Genomic DNA, 15562 nt, shown 5'->3' on the forward strand with positions numbered 1-15562 from the left:
AACCAAAATAACAAGAGTTCCTACTGAGTTTCGCGATAATGCTAGTGAAACGCATGGTCATGTGACCTCAACTGCATCATTCCTACTTATCGTAGCACCGTTGCCACGTCGGATAATCGCTGAGCTTTCCATGCCTCACGACTTGTTAGCGCCGCCAACGTTCACCTGCAGGACACGATGTAGCAGCGCGTTACTTCTTCTGCTCGAACTAGCGAGCACGGCTGCACTCTTCGCGTTATACGCTTTAGCTTCTCTTCATCAAACGACGTTATTGTTGAGCTGCCTGGTTGCAATTGCGAGCATTCTCTCTGGAATCCTAGTAAGGCCGTACTTAAAGGTTTATCTTAACGAATGAGAATAACTAAAGCAGACTTGTAGGGAGTATGCAGATCGACACCAGCGGCAGTTGCCAGTTTTATGATTGCGATCGGGTCGTGCTTTGGGTTTGCTCTACTCGGAGGGTTATGCATCTTGTTCACTTCCGATGTGGAGCTGGAGGTTGCCGCATTTCTTGACAAATCTGTTGTACTACGAGACGTTGAAAACCGAGAGAAGGTTGACACTCTCCTCTTCCATTCCTCACATTGTGGGTAATTTCACTCATATTTACTTCTGTTACTGAACAGCTTCTGAAAGACACTAAGAAAATCCTAGAGTTTGCTGCCGTTGTTCTCATTGTGAGTGCTGTAGCTCACCTGTGTTTCAGCTGGTATCTCCGTCGATTGGTGGGCGAACGGCGCGCTGCTGTTGCCTTCCTGCAGGTACATTTCTCGATTATTTACTTGACTCATTTCGTACTATTGAGTGTACTGTTGCAGATTTTCAGCGTGATCATGTTCCCGCTGTCTCTGTTTCTCATTCTCGGTGGCAACTACATCGTCGATACAGGGACTCTAGCCTCGGCACCATACGCAGGACTCGCGATTTTTTCTAGCGGAGTTCTGCTGCTGATTGTGGCGCTCCTTGCATTTATTGGCGGCAACTTCGAATATCGCCGACTACTTTCGATCTGTTACTTGATTTCAGCGCTTATCGGAGCGTGTTTGGTTGTACTGGCCATCACTTGTTTCGCTGGACGAAGCTTTGTTGAGGACAATATCCTCGACAACTGGGAAAGTATTCGCATTCTACTACCTCCGACTTCACAAGTTGCGTACGATCGTGATCGGTTCGCGGCAGTCATGCGATCCAACTTGAATACTGTTGCGTATGTGGGACTGCTATCGGGGATATTCGTGCTATCTGAAGCAGCTATGAGCTTAACGCTCATGCGTCATGCGTCGTCCTGGAAACAACAACTGGCCCGAGCGAAACGTAGTATGAAAGACCTACAGCAGACCGCAGTGAGTCTTGATCCAATTGAGCCTAGCACTGACGTCCCTCAGCCAGAATCCGCACTCTCCTTTCTCCAACAGGTGAGTTACTTTTTTTTTTTATTGAAATACTACGTGGAAACTTCGTTGATATGGTTAGTCTGGTGTAGTGGGTCAAACACTTCGAGACCTCGACAAGGCGGCAACGGATAGCCATGCGGATCGTTATGGCGCTCATTGTACTTGCGGTCATGTTTATCCTTGCAGTTATGTGCGCCAACGTGATCTTCGTAGCGAAGTGCAGCACTCTTGGCAATCAAATTGCATCTGCTAGTATTCCTCTTGTCAACTCGAGCTCAGAAGACATAACGAACATCATCCATGTGCAAAACTCGTTTTCGCGTGGAGAAATCGTCGTTTCGTCATCAAATTCGACAACAGGCAGCGTGGAACTCAAATTTTACTCATCCGATGTACGTCGCGTACCAGCGTACCCTTAGTGCTCTGGGCCATGATTCTAACGGATCGATTTTAGGGTGGATCTGTCGGAGCATCGGATATGTATATGAAAATGGTCAAGAATGAGACGGTTGGTATCAATGTCTGGCCGATGGATGCAACTCAATTTCTGTGGTTAGATGGATCGTGTCAGGTATGCTGCATTGGATTTTTCCGTTGTTTGTTTTATGTCTTACAATGACTGTGTAGCGGTCCATGATGGAGATTGAGTTGCCGCAAGAACCACTTCAAAGTCTTGTCGTGAACAGCAACACATCTGTGGTGGTGAAAGCATCAGAAACTATGAAACTGCAAGGACTTAGCATTACGACAATGCAGTCCAGCGTCCTGTGCTCAAATGTTGAGATTCAGGGAGATGAAGTTCTCCTAGAAACTACTTCGGGTGATATTAGTGTTGACAGCATGACAATCGACGCAAGCAACTCATCAACAGCAGAATCGCCGGCAAGAGTTTATTCAGGGCTTGGGATCGTCAGTTTATCGAATGTGGTTTTATCTCAGTGTGATCTTCAAGTTGAAACGGGAGCAGGCAGTTTAGTGCTGTACGATGTTCATAGGTAGCATTTCTTATGAAGTATTATTGGGGTGGTGTCGAACTAACTTGGCATGTCTTCACAGCTCTGTTAATACTGGGAGGAGTCATATTCAAGCCAAGAGCTCCTCTGCATCGATTTCAGTGGACGACATACATGCAAACTGGATCACGTTGAAAAGTGGAACAGGTGATATCTATGGATCAGAGATATTAATCGAGGTAAAGTCCCTTGCTAATCACGAAGTACAGTTAGCATTTGTGATACTTATTGGCGTATCATGCTTGATCAGGGCAACTCTGCCTTCATGGGTCGGCTAGAAGTCACAACAATATCGGGCGACGTCGAACTTAAAGAAATCACAACAAGCGGTACCATCCACGTAGAATCAGCCTCAGGCAAAATTTCGGTGCAACTAAATGTAAGATTTAGATTGCCATTATTACGCCCATCTCGTCGTCTTAATAGTTTTTGTGTGTGTGTGTGTACAGACCGAAACGTTTGCCGGTATGTATTACATGAGATCAGAGTCCGGATCCATGTCCATTCGTCAAACCAATTATTCCAACGATGTCGTTGTAGAGGCGGAGGTAACAAACCTGAAAGTAGAATTCGATGAATGCTGATGTTAATAGGATTTTTGTTAATGCATGTACAGGATTCAATCGATGGGCTCGAGAAACACGGCAGTATCAACTGCGATCCAGCAGCCAACAACTGCATAGCGTTCGGAAGTCTACACTTGCGCTCCAACTTTGGCGACATCGAGGTCGTACTCGGTTGCAATTCGTACAGTTGTAGTTAACGAGATGAAAAAAAAATAGTTGATTCAATGCAGCAACAAATTCTATGAAGACAGTTAAAACCTTTCCGAAGTCTTGACATCTACGTCTTCGTGGAGTTCTGTTCACCATAATAGTATTCGTAAAACAGATCCATCAGCGGTGGCTTGACATAATGGAAGCTAATCGAGTCCGGGGCGCAGCAATTTTTTCCGTTTTGCCATCCAATCCCATAATGATCCGAGAACCAATTGTTCTCCTGGTAAATCGACGTGAAGAGTTTGTGATCATAGGCCTCTTCATCATACGGTCTCGTGTACAGATCATTGGGATCATACTGATGGAACCTCTCTCTCTTCTTCTCATCTCTCGTATCCAACGGAATGACACCGAAATGCCGCATACAAAACGAAATGGCCCAATCATCTGGAACCACTTCGTTCGGCAAGCAGAAGGGTTCATCAAACGCAGCCTCCAATTTCTTCAAATATGCCCAATTCATAGCGTACCCTCCACCTCCAGGGGTATACAGTAACCCTCCATCTTTCTTTGTCTCTTGCTTCACCTTAAGCATCGCCGCCACACGATCCGGGTCGTGGTTCTCAAAAGGTTCAAAAAGTCGCTGCATTTCCCACCACTGCAACGTCATCCGATGACCCAAAAGAACTGGTCCGTCCTCGGCAACTGCCCGAATTTCGGGACCATTGAGATAAGTTTTGAGATTCTCCATGATCAAAAAGGTGTCGTCGTCGCACTTAAAGACCCAATCGAATTGGTCCTCGCTGTATTCACGGACCAAAAGCCGCACAATCTCGCGGTGCTTCTGCCACAGCATCTCGTGCAGTGGAGGAGCCACGATCTCCACGGTGGGGACCGATAAGTCTTCAATGTCGCTCATGAACAGAAGTTTATCGCATTTGCGACCCCATGTTCGCTTGATGGCGTGGAGTCGCTTGTCGTGGTTCGCGTGATACGTGTTGACCCAACAGAGCACGCGGGATTTGGCCGCCTCGGATGATAACGGAGACACATTTACAAGTTCCATGGCGGGGACATTGTCGCCCAGTTCTTTGAGGAGTTCAGGCCGGTGGCTGGAGGCAGGGAACACCAACAGCGCGAGGAGCAGCAGCAGCATCCGCAAAGCTGAACTGCTCATCGAATTGTGACGTATGTGACGGGATAGACTGCTTCATGGCATATTGTATCGATTGGCGACTACCGTACGGCATATTGAGGACGTTGTAATATGGGCAATGTACTATTGTGGGTACAATCAGATTTATTGTTCCTTTATGATAGATACATTTTGTGATTCGCTTCTAAATTAAATGGCTTAATCATTTCCATCCATTTCAAAAAGATCTCATTAGAGCTCATTCGCAATCTTGACAGCCACTGCCAATGGCGCGAGTGAACGAGTTCACGCCGCTGCTGGTCGACGACGGCCAGTTTAGCCCTCCCACGCGCCGCCGCAGCGTGTGGCAGTATGTGTTAGCAGGGGCACTGGGTCTTGGCGTCTTGAGCCTGTTTCAACAGCGGAATTCCGTCCCCATTGACGTTACAGACGTCATCGTCTCCTTCGACGAGACTTCAACATCTGACGCCGATGAATTGGCGTTTCGGTCCACTATGGAGACATTCAAGGACCCGACGGTGGACCCTTGTGTGGATTTCTACCAATACGCATGCGGTGGATGGCTGAAGGCGCACGAAATCCCAGCGGACCGTCCCGGCATCGACTCGTCCTTCTACGTCGTCTCGGAGAGCAACAAGGACACGATTCGTAAGATTTTTGACCAAAATCCCCCGCAAATTGGACAATTGTACCATTCGTGTCTCAATACCCAAGAGGTGGACATTGACGCGGTGAATTTTATTGCCAAACTCATTGAAAACGTCCACCAAGTCAACTCCACACTTGAATTGATGGCACTCGCCGGTGAAATAGACCAATCTCTCGGGATCAGCACCTTTTTCAGTGTATCTGTGGGTGCAGACCCCGAAGACCCAACCATAAACGTCCTCCAACTAGCTCAAGGTGGGCTCACACTACCGTCACGAGAATATTACTTGGAAGAGAGCAAGGTGGATGCTTTCGCGGCACTCTATGTGGACTATGTGACCAAATTATTCGCAGTCGGAGGTCTAGACAGTCATAATGTCAGTGAGTACGCCGAGGCGGTCCTAGAGACCGAGACAGCGTTGGCCAAGATCTCTCTGTCAAATGCAGCACTAAGAAACCCGTGGACGACCAATACAGCGTACCCGTTCGCTGAAATCGCTACGAGATACCCATTCTTAATGGCGTATCTTAACGGAATCTACAAATTGGAGCCATTTCCAATGCTTCATGCCATCATCGCCACGCCCAGTTTCTTTGAAGCGCAGAATGAGTTACTGAGTGATGAAACGTTGTTGCCACAGTTGAAAAACTACGTGAGTTTTCATCTCATCGACTCGTTCGGAGCTGTTCTGGGAGAATATTTCCGTCGTGCGAGTCACGAATTTCATGGTAAAATTCAAGGCGCGGGAGATCTGCTTCCCCGGGACCAATTTTGTGTACGTTTAACGACGAACTTTTTGGGAGATGAACTGGGAAAATATTACATGCAAGAGGTGTTTGGACCCGATGCAAAAGCTGCAGCACAAGCTCTGGTGACGGAGATTGAGGAGTCATTGAAAGCTCTACTATTGACCGAGTCGTGGTTGGATAAAGTCACGTATGATGCAGCTGTGGACAAGCTGAACAATGTCAAGAATTACATCGGAGGCCCAGACGATGTCCCACCGCTACCGTTTGAACTACAAGCTGACGCGTTCTTTAACAATGTGAAGAGTTTAATGCAGTTAAGCGCTGCAGATACCATTCAAGCTGTCGGTAAACCAGTGGACGAACAGGCCTGGGATATGTTCCCGTCGACAGTCAACGCGTACTACGACCCGAGTGCGAACAAGATGGTGTTCCCTGCTGCTATCTTACAGCCGCCATTCTACAGTTCTGAGCACTTCCCCGCTGCAGCAAACTTCGCTCGTATTGGAATGGTAATGGGCCACGAACTCTCGCATGGATTCGACGATCAAGGACGAAATTACGATGGCAACGGAGCCCTTCGCTCCTGGTGGACCCCGTCGGTGTCTGCTCAATTCGCAGAGAAAGCTCAGTGTTTAGCAGCCCAGTACTCGTCGTTCCCTGTGGTCTCTAATGAAGACGGGCATGTGCTTGGTACGGTGAATGGTAACCTGACACTTGGCGAAAATATCGCTGACAATGGAGGGATTCATCTCGCATACGAGGCCTATCAGCTTTGGAAAAGTACGTTTGTATCGCCACCGATCGTCCCTCCCCACGAGACCCCAACGCCTCCGGTAGAACCACCATTGCTACAGGCGACGGATACTGGACTTCCTCCTCCAGTCCTTCCTATCCCTGAAGCGGAGACGCCCGAGCCACAGACTGAACCAAGTGGAGATATTCCGGTACCTACCTCACCACATCCTGACGAAACTTCACCAGCACAAGAGCTGCCTATTCCAGAGCAAACGCCTGTTCCAACGGAGACGCATCCAGCTACTGGGGCGCCAGTAATGGCGCCGCCTGCACCAACCATACCGACACCCCCCACTGTCCCTGATACTCCACCCGTGGTGCCTGATGTGCCTGACACTCCAGCGCCGCCAAATGTACCTGACATCCCGCCTCCCGTACCGACCCCTCCGCCTGCAATTATGCCTCCGCCTCAACCAAAGCCAAGTGATGCAACCCCTGACGAGACCTCCAAGCATAAGCATAAGGAAAAAGAGGAACCTGGTGACAAGGAGCACGAAAAACACAAGCAACATGGAAGTGCCTCTGGAAAAGACAAGAAGCATGACAATTCTGAATCAAAAAAGGATGATGAGAAGAACCACAAGCCCAGTGAAAAGGAGGGTAAGTCAGAAGATAAGAGAAAGCACGGCCATGAAACCCACGGTAAGGAGGACGAGAAGTCCAAGAAAACCCACGATAAGGGTGGTGAAGAGAACACGAAGGAAGAGCGTCATAGGCATGAAAATTCTGAGAATAAGGATGACGACTTGAAAAAGCACAAAAAAGACGATGCAAAAAACAAGGAGGACAAATCCGAGGCTCATGAGAAGACGCACCATCACGAAGATGAAAAAGACGGCGACCCCGACGACAAATATCATTATGAGGGTGACCGTGACAAGCATGGCCATAGTGAACATGAAAGCAAGCATGAACGACGTGAAGGCCATCACCGCCGTGACGAAGAAAAGGAAGACAGCCATCATCGTGAAAAGAGGCACCACGATCGTAAAGGGAATGATGGCCGTGACGAGGAAGGAGGCTGTCGTTGTGGAAATCATCACCACTGGGATGAAGATGATTGGGAAAGTGATCGACGCAAGCATCACAAACGCCATGAAGAACACAGAGGAAAGCACCACCACCACCATCACCGTTGGGATGAGGACTATGGCGATGACGACTACGACGGGTACCGTGAATCGAGACATCATAAGAAGCATCATCCTCATCATGAAGAAGAACGAGAAGAACGTTGGCATGAATGTGATTGTGAGCGACACCACCACAAGCACAAACATCACTGGGACCACGACTGGGAGCGCTTGGAGCGCAAGTATCCGTTTTCCCATGGCAACCTGAGGATCCACACTATGGTCCAGAAGCTAGCTCGTGCTATGGTGCTGCCCAGTGACTCAGTGGCAGATGATCAGCTGTTCTTTACGGCGTTTGCTCAGAACTGGTGTGAGAAGAGCACACCTGGATATGCAGAGCTATTGCGCACAATCGACCCTCATTCGCCTGGTAAGTGGCGTGTCAACGGCCCGCTGATGAACTACAACAAGTTTGCTGAGGCGTTCTCATGCCCAGTGGGAACCCCCATGAACCCAGAGAAGAAGTGCGTCATTTGGTAAGAGACTGGAGTGTAATGACCACAGCAGCACAGTCGACCCACGAAGGACCACGGCATCGTTGAGACGCTCAAAAGCCAATGCAAATCAAGTATTTCGGTTTTATAATTACGACTCGCGGTTCACATGTCTTGCTTTACCACCTCTCTGCAAATGCATGTAGGTTGCATCGGGTTCTATTGATAGTTGAAGTTGCCATTTTGAGTAGGAAAACGACTGCGTTCGTTGTCTTCGGGGCCGTCAACTTTCGTGAAAATGGGTCGCAACGGTGTCAAGGTGATCATCCGCACGCGGCCGACAGCGAGTTTTGCCACGCACCAGCTGCAGATCGATCCGGATGACAGTACGATCACCGTGTACAGCGGGGCGGCAGCTATCGCCGCAGCCTCAGGCGGCTTCTCGCCTCCTAAAACAGACGCAGGACCGTCGAACCGCAAGGATTGCTGGCAATTCAAGTTCCACCAGGTGCTGCACAATGCCGGTCAAGACCGCGTCTACGAGGCCATCGCACGCGACATCGTACACGGCGCAGTAGTGGACGGCATCAACGGTACCATTTTGGCCTACGGACAGACAGGAGCGGGCAAGAGTTTTACTATGATTGGCGATACACGCAATTATCAGCATCGAGGCATTGCCCCCCGAGCGATCGCGCAGCTATTCGAGGAGGTGGAGAGCCGTATCGAGCTGCAATATACTGTGCGTGTATCCTACATGGAGATCTACAACGATCGCATCTTTGATCTTCTAGAGGGGCAACACGGTGATCGCAATGGGGGTGGCAATGGGGAACTTGTAGTGGTCGAGGATTCACGAGGAACGTATGTACGAGGCCTCTTACAAGTGGAAGTACGCAGTGAACAAGAGGCTCTGGACCAGTTGTTCAACGGTGAACTGCAACGCACCGTGGCTGAGCATCAACTGAACAAGCGCTCGAATCGTTCTCACTGCATTCTGACCTTCCACATTTCTCAAAAATCCCGTGCTGGGGGTACTGAACGCGTAACATTAAGCAAACTACATCTCGTGGATCTTGCAGGAAGTGAGAGACTGAAGAAAACATTCGATGGAGAGCTAACGGGAAGTCCTACAAAAGCTTCTGCCAGAGCAAGCGCAGCAATGTCGACTATCAAGAAGGAATCCATGTATATTAACCAGAGTTTGAGCTTCCTAGAGCAATGCATCGTGGCTTTGGGCTCCAAGGAACCACGACATATCCCGTACCGCCAGACCAAACTCACGAACGTCCTCAAAGACTCACTTGGAGGAAACTCCAATACGCTCATGTTTGCGTGTATCTGGGGTGAAGGACGTCATCTCGAGGAGACCATCTCGACACTAAAACTAGCACAGCGAATGATGCGAGTACAGAACGAAGTGGCCACCATAGTGGAGACAGATCCAGCGCTGTTACTACGTAAATACGAGCGACAGATCCGTGAGCTTAAGCACGAATTGGTCATGCACGACGCACTGGTGGAGCGCACAGCTGTGGTCTACGATGAGCACACACCTGAGCAGAAGCACCAGCTACAACAAATGATACGACGTTATATCGACGCACCGACCCAAGAGATGGAAGACGAAGCACTGCGCCTTACAAGCGTACACGAAATCCGTGAACTATTCCGTCAGTTCAAGCTGCTCTTTAAGAGTTATGAGCGGGACTCTATTGACGTGGGATCTGGTGTCAACGGATCAGGTTCTAGACACCCCAGCACCTCAACTAGAGCAGGTTCTGCTGGGTCTTCAGCATCGAGAGTACAAACATCACTTGGTTCTCGAAGGGATCTTCAAATTCGCGCAACGCATGGCCCTAATGGCGAAGAACTGGTGGGCGAAGAGGATCCTGGTGCTGTCGGGTTCCCTCTCGGTCTTGTACCAGGTGCCGCTAGACCTTCTACAATGGACACTGGCAAGAAAAACTATCGTGGAGTGGTAAGTGGCCTAGATAACACTCCGAAAGTTAATGGACAGCGAAGTCCATCAGCCTCGCGGTCGCCTAGTGGGGCTGAACTGCCTGGTATCTCTGACAACAACGAAGATGATCGTGGAGATGATGAAGCGCTCTACAAAGGAGGAAATGATGCTACACCGTCGCAGGATGCTGACACTCGTGCGAAGAATGACGCGTTCCAGTTCTACCGATCTGTTGGGCCCGGGAGAAAACTCCATCAGAATCTACAGACCGAAAAGGACAAGTTATTCGACGCCAAACAGCGTGTTAAGCAGGTTACACGTCGTGTGAATGCTGCGAAAGCTCAGATTGATTCTGTCCGTGCACAGCTCGAAAGCAAACGCAACCAGCGAGGAAGTACTGATGCTAGTAATCGTAAGAGTACAGCCAAGCAGGTACAAGACCGTGACGAGGTAGTCGACGAAGAAGAGTTTATCTTAATGACCGCTGAGCGAGAGGCTAAACGAGACTACCGATCGCTTTTCGGAGACCTTAAAGATGCAAAAGCTGAGCTGGAATTCTCACTCCGCAGTGTCGAACTTCTTCGACGACGTCTTGTGCGTGAGTTTGAGGATTGGTACGATGAAGAGGGCCATGCTCACGCTCTTAATAAGAGCTCAGGTGCTTATGACGCGTTCGCTAGACCTGCTTTTAGCAAGGATGATATCCTGGATGACGGTGAGAAGTTCGACCAAATGGAAATAGATCGCATCAGAGCGCAAGATCCCGACTCGTTAGCATTCTTCCAAGCCCAAAAGAAGATGAGACAGCAAAGTGCCACAGCGCAGCGAAAAGCTAAGCGTTGATGCATTCTACGTCAAGAAATGTAGGCAAATAGTGATCAATAAAATACCTATTTTTCATTACTTTTCGAGTATTTGGTGTCTATAGGCAGAGATGAGTAGTGGTCGATGGCCGAATCTGCTGGTATTTCACCGTTTTCTGCCTTGTCACGACGCTCTTTCTTCTTCTTGGAGTGTTTAGTTTTCTTCTTTGTGGTCGGAGCTTCACCAGGTTCGATCCCGTTCCCCTCAGCTTCGTCTTCTTGTCGCTCCTTTCGACGATGTCGATGATTCCCTTGCCGACTTCCGTTATCTCCTCGACTGGCAGATCGTGCCTTCTCTGTTGTAGCGGCTGGAGGTGTGTGCTCTAACTGACCCATGCCTGCTCTGGTATTCCCACTGGTACTTCCACTTCGTTGTCGCGATTCTTGTCTAGAACCTTGACGTGACTGCAATCGATCACGAGGCTGATACTCACCCGATAATGGGGTCAGTAGATCCTCCTCTCCAGGGAAATAGTGACTCGCCCCTGGAGCTTCATATGCACTAGCAATTTGAGGCTCTTGCTCTTGAGGTTGACGTTGGTGAGTACCAGAACTCTTCTCTTTCTCCTTGACTTTCCGCCGTTCTTTACTGCCATTCGAGCTGTTATGCGGACTCATTCCTCTAGCGATTAAAGCAGCTTTACTGTCCGGTCGACTAGTGTGAATAGCACTAGGAAGACGAGCAGTAGTAGCAGGCGTGTGGCCTGTAAACCCTTCTTCGTAGGGGCTAATCGCTGCAACATTCTGTGAAGATGGCCGTGAAACACCACTCTTTTTTCGCTTGGTACTCGATGAAGACCCCAATGAACGCACCGTAGCGTGACCGGTAGCTCCTGCACTGCTCTGTCGACCATTTACTTCCTCTTCAACCACCACCTCCGCACCTCCAGATTCAATACCAGCACCTCCTAGTGTCGGGAGTTTGATCATGTGGAAGTCGCTACGTGGCTTCAACTTTGGCAGGTTCCATTCCTCTCGTTCTTCACTCCACACTGCTCGTTCCCACACTTTAACCAGTTCGTTCTGCGGCAAGAAAAGTTCAACAAGTTGTTCCAACAACTTCGCCTCTTTGGTCTGCTCTCGAATTGTATCCAACAAGTTCTCACGCTCGTGTTCAAACTCGCTGTTAAGATCAGCGATCTCTTGTCTCGTGGCATCGAGCTTAGCTTTGTATTTGGCCTCTTTCTTGCGGGCTGCAACCAAGCTCGCTTGAGCGGCTTCTTGCGCTGTCTTCAACTCTTCTTCAACCTGTTGCTTCTCCAACTCGAGAGCTCGTCGCATTGCCTCATTTTTGGCTTGTTTCTTGGCTTTCTCGCGTAGTTTAATCTGTGCCCGTCGATACTCCACCTGCTGCTTTAGTAATGCTACCTCGGAGTCGGCATCGTGGCCATTAGCGGACCCACGCGTGGACGATGAACCGGATGCACCTCCGAGGATATGGCTCTCGATCTTCTTAAGTTTGGCATGCAGCATCTCCTTTTCACGTAGATAGGCCTCCATCGCCACTTGTGTTTGTTCTAGTTCCTGGCCAATTCGATCTCGTTGGTTTAGGATTGCTTGATTCAGTTCACGAAGCTCGTCTCGCTCCTTCGCGTGTGCATCTGGGATCACTTCTTTCACTACGACTTCTACCTGTTGAGCAATCTGCCGTTGAGCAGCTTCTTTCATCATAGCTTCGGCTTTTGCCATCATCTCTTTCGCTTGTGCGTCGATCTGAGCGGCTTCATGCATCGCTTGCTTAATAGCTGGATCCTCAGTGGCAGCAGGTGGTGGTGCAGTGTCTCCAACTGGTTCTGGCTTAGCTTCTTGCTTGCCAAAAAGACCCAAAAGAGGCTGCAAATTCCCCAATACACCAGTACTTTTTTGCTTTTGAACAACAACTTCTGTATCCTTTGCTGGATCTGGTGGTTGCGCTTGATTCTGAGCTTGCAAAGCCTTCGCCTCGTCCATCATTCGTTTGGCTCGTTCAAGCATTTCTGCAGCTTCTTGTTGGTATTTTGCGATCTCTTGACGCTCTTTAGCTAGATCTGCGCTGTTACTATTAGAAAGAGGTCGTGACGGGGTTCCCAGTCTACTTGATGTACTCAATTCATTGCCCCTCGCTTGTGTTTGGGACTCGAGCATTTTTCTCAACCGTTCGATCTCTTCTTTGTACTCGCGCAGCTTGGCATCTTTCGGGTCTTCGTTCACAATGGGCTTGTTCTTGATATTCTTGGCGCGATTGGCGTACCGTAGAGTGGAGAGTGTTTCGTCATAGTTGTAGTCTGCTGGGCTTACGGCAGCCACCATGAGAGTTTTGGTGTTGCCACCCAAGGAATCTTGCAGTAACCTCGTAAGTTTTGAATCTCGGTACGGAATGTGCTTGCCCTTGCCGTCTACAAGTGCTGAAATGACGTTACCCAATGCCGATAAACTCAAGTTGATCTTACATCCTTCCTGTAAAAAAAACTAAAAGTGAGGAAGACATTTAAAAAAAAACACTGGGGTACTTATACCTTAAGACGATTGCCCGTGGCACCGGTTTTACTTTGACGCTCGCTTCCTGCTAGATCTACTAAATTCAACTACAAATCATATTTTTTTAGTGTAAAGCAGCATGTCAATGGTGTCGCGAAACTTACCTTCCCAGCCTTGAAATGATCTTGTCCTCCGATAGTTTCGCTTGTCTCGACTACTACCGTGAAGATGGAGTGAGATCGAGACGAGCCTTCATTCTAATGAAGAAATCACAAAAATGAGCTACATAACCACAAAATTCACAGATGCTGCATACCATGAGAGTAGCCCCAACAGTTCGGTTCTTGAATCCTCGACTCATGACATTGTTCATAGACTCTACATCCCTGACCACAATTTCTGTAAGGTCCTTCACGTATACTGTTCCATCTGCAGACTCCTTCAGATCCAATTTCTTCTTAGCGTCATCGTTGAGAAGATCACGAATGTCTTCATTGTAGATTTCCAGATACGACGCTCGAACCATGTACTCTCTCGTTGTATCCGCATTGATCGTATCAAAAATATGATCGAAAGATAATGGGATGACACCACGCAGTTCTGGAGGAGAATCTTTCCCCTGCATGGTATGTGTCTTACCACAACCTGTCTGTCCGTACGCGAATATCGTGCCATTGTAGCCGTCAAAGATCGACTCTACTAGCGGGTACCCGGACTCATCGTAAAACTGTCGCTGGGACGTGTTTTCATCGTAAACAGAGTCGAACGTGAAGGACTTGATCTGACCATTATCGGGACATTTGAGTGAAATCAAGGCTGCCGCTTGATCCAAAGTTATGATCGATTTTCGACCTTCGACGAGCTCCTTGCCGAATAGCGGTCGGCAACGCACCACCACTTTTACAGTCTCTTTATCCTTGCTAGTACCTCCCGTAGGTCCTGTTGTCTCATTTGCATCCATCCTACGATTTCACTGCAAGTGTGGCGTGTTAATAAAACGAGATGGCTTCAACCTCGACTCAAACAGCTCTCCTCCGGGGAAGTACCTGTACCACATCAAAAATAGATGTCTGGTGAGAACTACGACGGCAAGCAAGGTGTTCATATTTAGAACGAATGTCTGCATTCTGAGAACATTGGAATAGAAAACGCCGAGATTTCCCACGGAAGACACTTTCAAAATTCGAATGTACTTTGCGCACAGTGCCCTGGTAGCCCATACAGCATTCAACCATTCAGATTTTAACTTTGAAAGGATTTGGTACGGTCTGACATCCGAACACAATTCCACAAGAACTAGCATTCCACTTACGAACTTCATTTGTTAACCCTAAATACGTTTTGGTACGAGATCGTTGAGCATCTAAAACACTTTTGTGATGGCGTGATCTGGCACCGCGTAATATTTGCTGTGATGTACAAAGATTTGTGAGGTGGTGATCATGCACCAAAATATTTGTTATGATGTATTCTGTGTTGGGTACGTAGGTACTAGTACATGCTACACAGACTAATCAAAAACCAATTCGGGAAGGAAATCAAGAGTGATGTGGGAAATATTAAAGCTAGGATTCACAGATCGGATGTAAGCTCACTACATAACTCAGAGCTACGCCGGATACACGTATTAATAACAGCACTGTACGTTGAAGTAGAAAACTAACGTGTAGTAAGTAGTCCAGCATACGAAATATGAGTCTTCGATAGATCTTGGATTGGCTTTCTCAACTATAGAGTCTCAAGCTTCGGAATATTTCTACCCGCTCCTCGCCTTGCCAACCAAAAAGCAGCTTGGTTCCCTTCATTCTCGTACCTTTTTCAAGATCCTCACAACTACATCTCCAGCCTTCTGCTCAAGTCGAACTACCAAGGGTTCAACAAGAACATGCGTCTTCAATGCGCCGCAGTATTGGTGGCCCTACTCGCATGCGTCGTTGGTGTCTCTCTGGCCAAGAAACCAGAAACGACGGAAGTGGGTCCGTTCGCTACGACTGGCAGCGGTATTATAACAGGAAAGCTGCTCAAATCGAGCGTCACCAACGCTGAAGGCGATGAAGAAAGACTGACGGGTCTCGAGAAACTCACCAAGGTTATCGAGTCGGTGAAATTAAAATACAAGGAGAGTAGCCAGTTAGATTCCTGGCCGACGGAGAGGTAATCTGCGAACGGGGTTTTCGACCTGCTCAAGCTCGACGACGGGGTGGGAAATAATATGACAAACATATTGAGGGTTACCG

The 15562-nt window shown here is 48.5% G+C and overlaps 7 protein-coding genes across 7 annotated transcripts in view; 4 read left to right on the forward strand and 3 right to left on the reverse strand.

Moving 5' to 3' along the window:
- PPTG_13688 (hypothetical protein) overlaps positions 1–132 on the reverse strand; it is a gene marked incomplete at its 5' end in the record, with an annotated part of 2798 nt that extends 2666 nt beyond the window's left edge. The window contains one exon of the mRNA XM_008910058.1: positions 73–132. Within this exon, the coding sequence (XP_008908306.1) occupies positions 73–132 (60 nt within the window). The remainder of the gene's footprint in view (positions 1–72) is intronic.
- Positions 133–417: 285 nt separating this feature from the next.
- On the forward strand, positions 418–3170 carry PPTG_13689 (hypothetical protein; the record flags this gene model as incomplete). Its single annotated transcript, XM_008910059.1, has 10 exons — positions 418–555; positions 627–761; positions 819–1415; positions 1484–1786; positions 1849–1965; positions 2022–2374; positions 2451–2586; positions 2658–2786; positions 2857–2955; positions 3024–3170. The coding sequence occupies 10 exons, from the start codon at positions 418–420 to the stop codon at positions 3168–3170; spliced, it is 2154 nt and encodes a 717-aa protein (XP_008908307.1).
- On the reverse strand, positions 3163–4383 carry PPTG_13690 (hypothetical protein). The gene has a single exon (XM_008910060.1). The coding sequence runs from the start codon at positions 4301–4303 to the stop codon at positions 3251–3253; it is 1053 nt and encodes a 350-aa protein (XP_008908308.1). The 5' UTR covers positions 4304–4383; the 3' UTR covers positions 3163–3250.
- A 165-nt stretch (positions 4384–4548) lies between these two features.
- On the forward strand, positions 4549–8088 carry PPTG_13691 (hypothetical protein; the record flags this gene model as incomplete). Its single annotated transcript, XM_008910061.1, has 1 exon — positions 4549–8088. One exon carries the CDS (start codon positions 4549–4551, stop codon positions 8086–8088), a length of 3540 nt encoding a protein of 1179 aa, XP_008908309.1.
- Positions 8089–8340: 252 nt separating this feature from the next.
- PPTG_13692 (hypothetical protein) lies at positions 8341–10848 on the forward strand (the record flags this gene model as incomplete). The annotated part of the gene is made up of 1 exon (XM_008910062.1): positions 8341–10848. One exon carries the CDS (start codon positions 8341–8343, stop codon positions 10846–10848), a length of 2508 nt encoding a protein of 835 aa, XP_008908310.1.
- Positions 10849–10895: 47 nt separating this feature from the next.
- PPTG_13693 (hypothetical protein) lies at positions 10896–14286 on the reverse strand (the record flags this gene model as incomplete). Its single annotated transcript, XM_008910063.1, has 4 exons — positions 10896–13304; positions 13364–13432; positions 13490–13582; positions 13642–14286. The coding sequence occupies 4 exons, from the start codon at positions 14284–14286 to the stop codon at positions 10896–10898; spliced, it is 3216 nt and encodes a 1071-aa protein (XP_008908311.1).
- A 924-nt stretch (positions 14287–15210) lies between these two features.
- PPTG_13694 (hypothetical protein) lies at positions 15211–15483 on the forward strand (the record flags this gene model as incomplete). Its single annotated transcript, XM_008910064.1, has 1 exon — positions 15211–15483. One exon carries the CDS (start codon positions 15211–15213, stop codon positions 15481–15483), a length of 273 nt encoding a protein of 90 aa, XP_008908312.1.
- Positions 15484–15562: the final 79 nt, after the last annotated feature.

This window comes from Phytophthora parasitica, assembly GCF_000247585.1.
Source record: "Phytophthora parasitica INRA-310 unplaced genomic scaffold supercont2.36, whole genome shotgun sequence".
Lineage (NCBI taxonomy): Eukaryota > Oomycota > Peronosporomycetes > Peronosporales > Peronosporaceae > Phytophthora > Phytophthora nicotianae.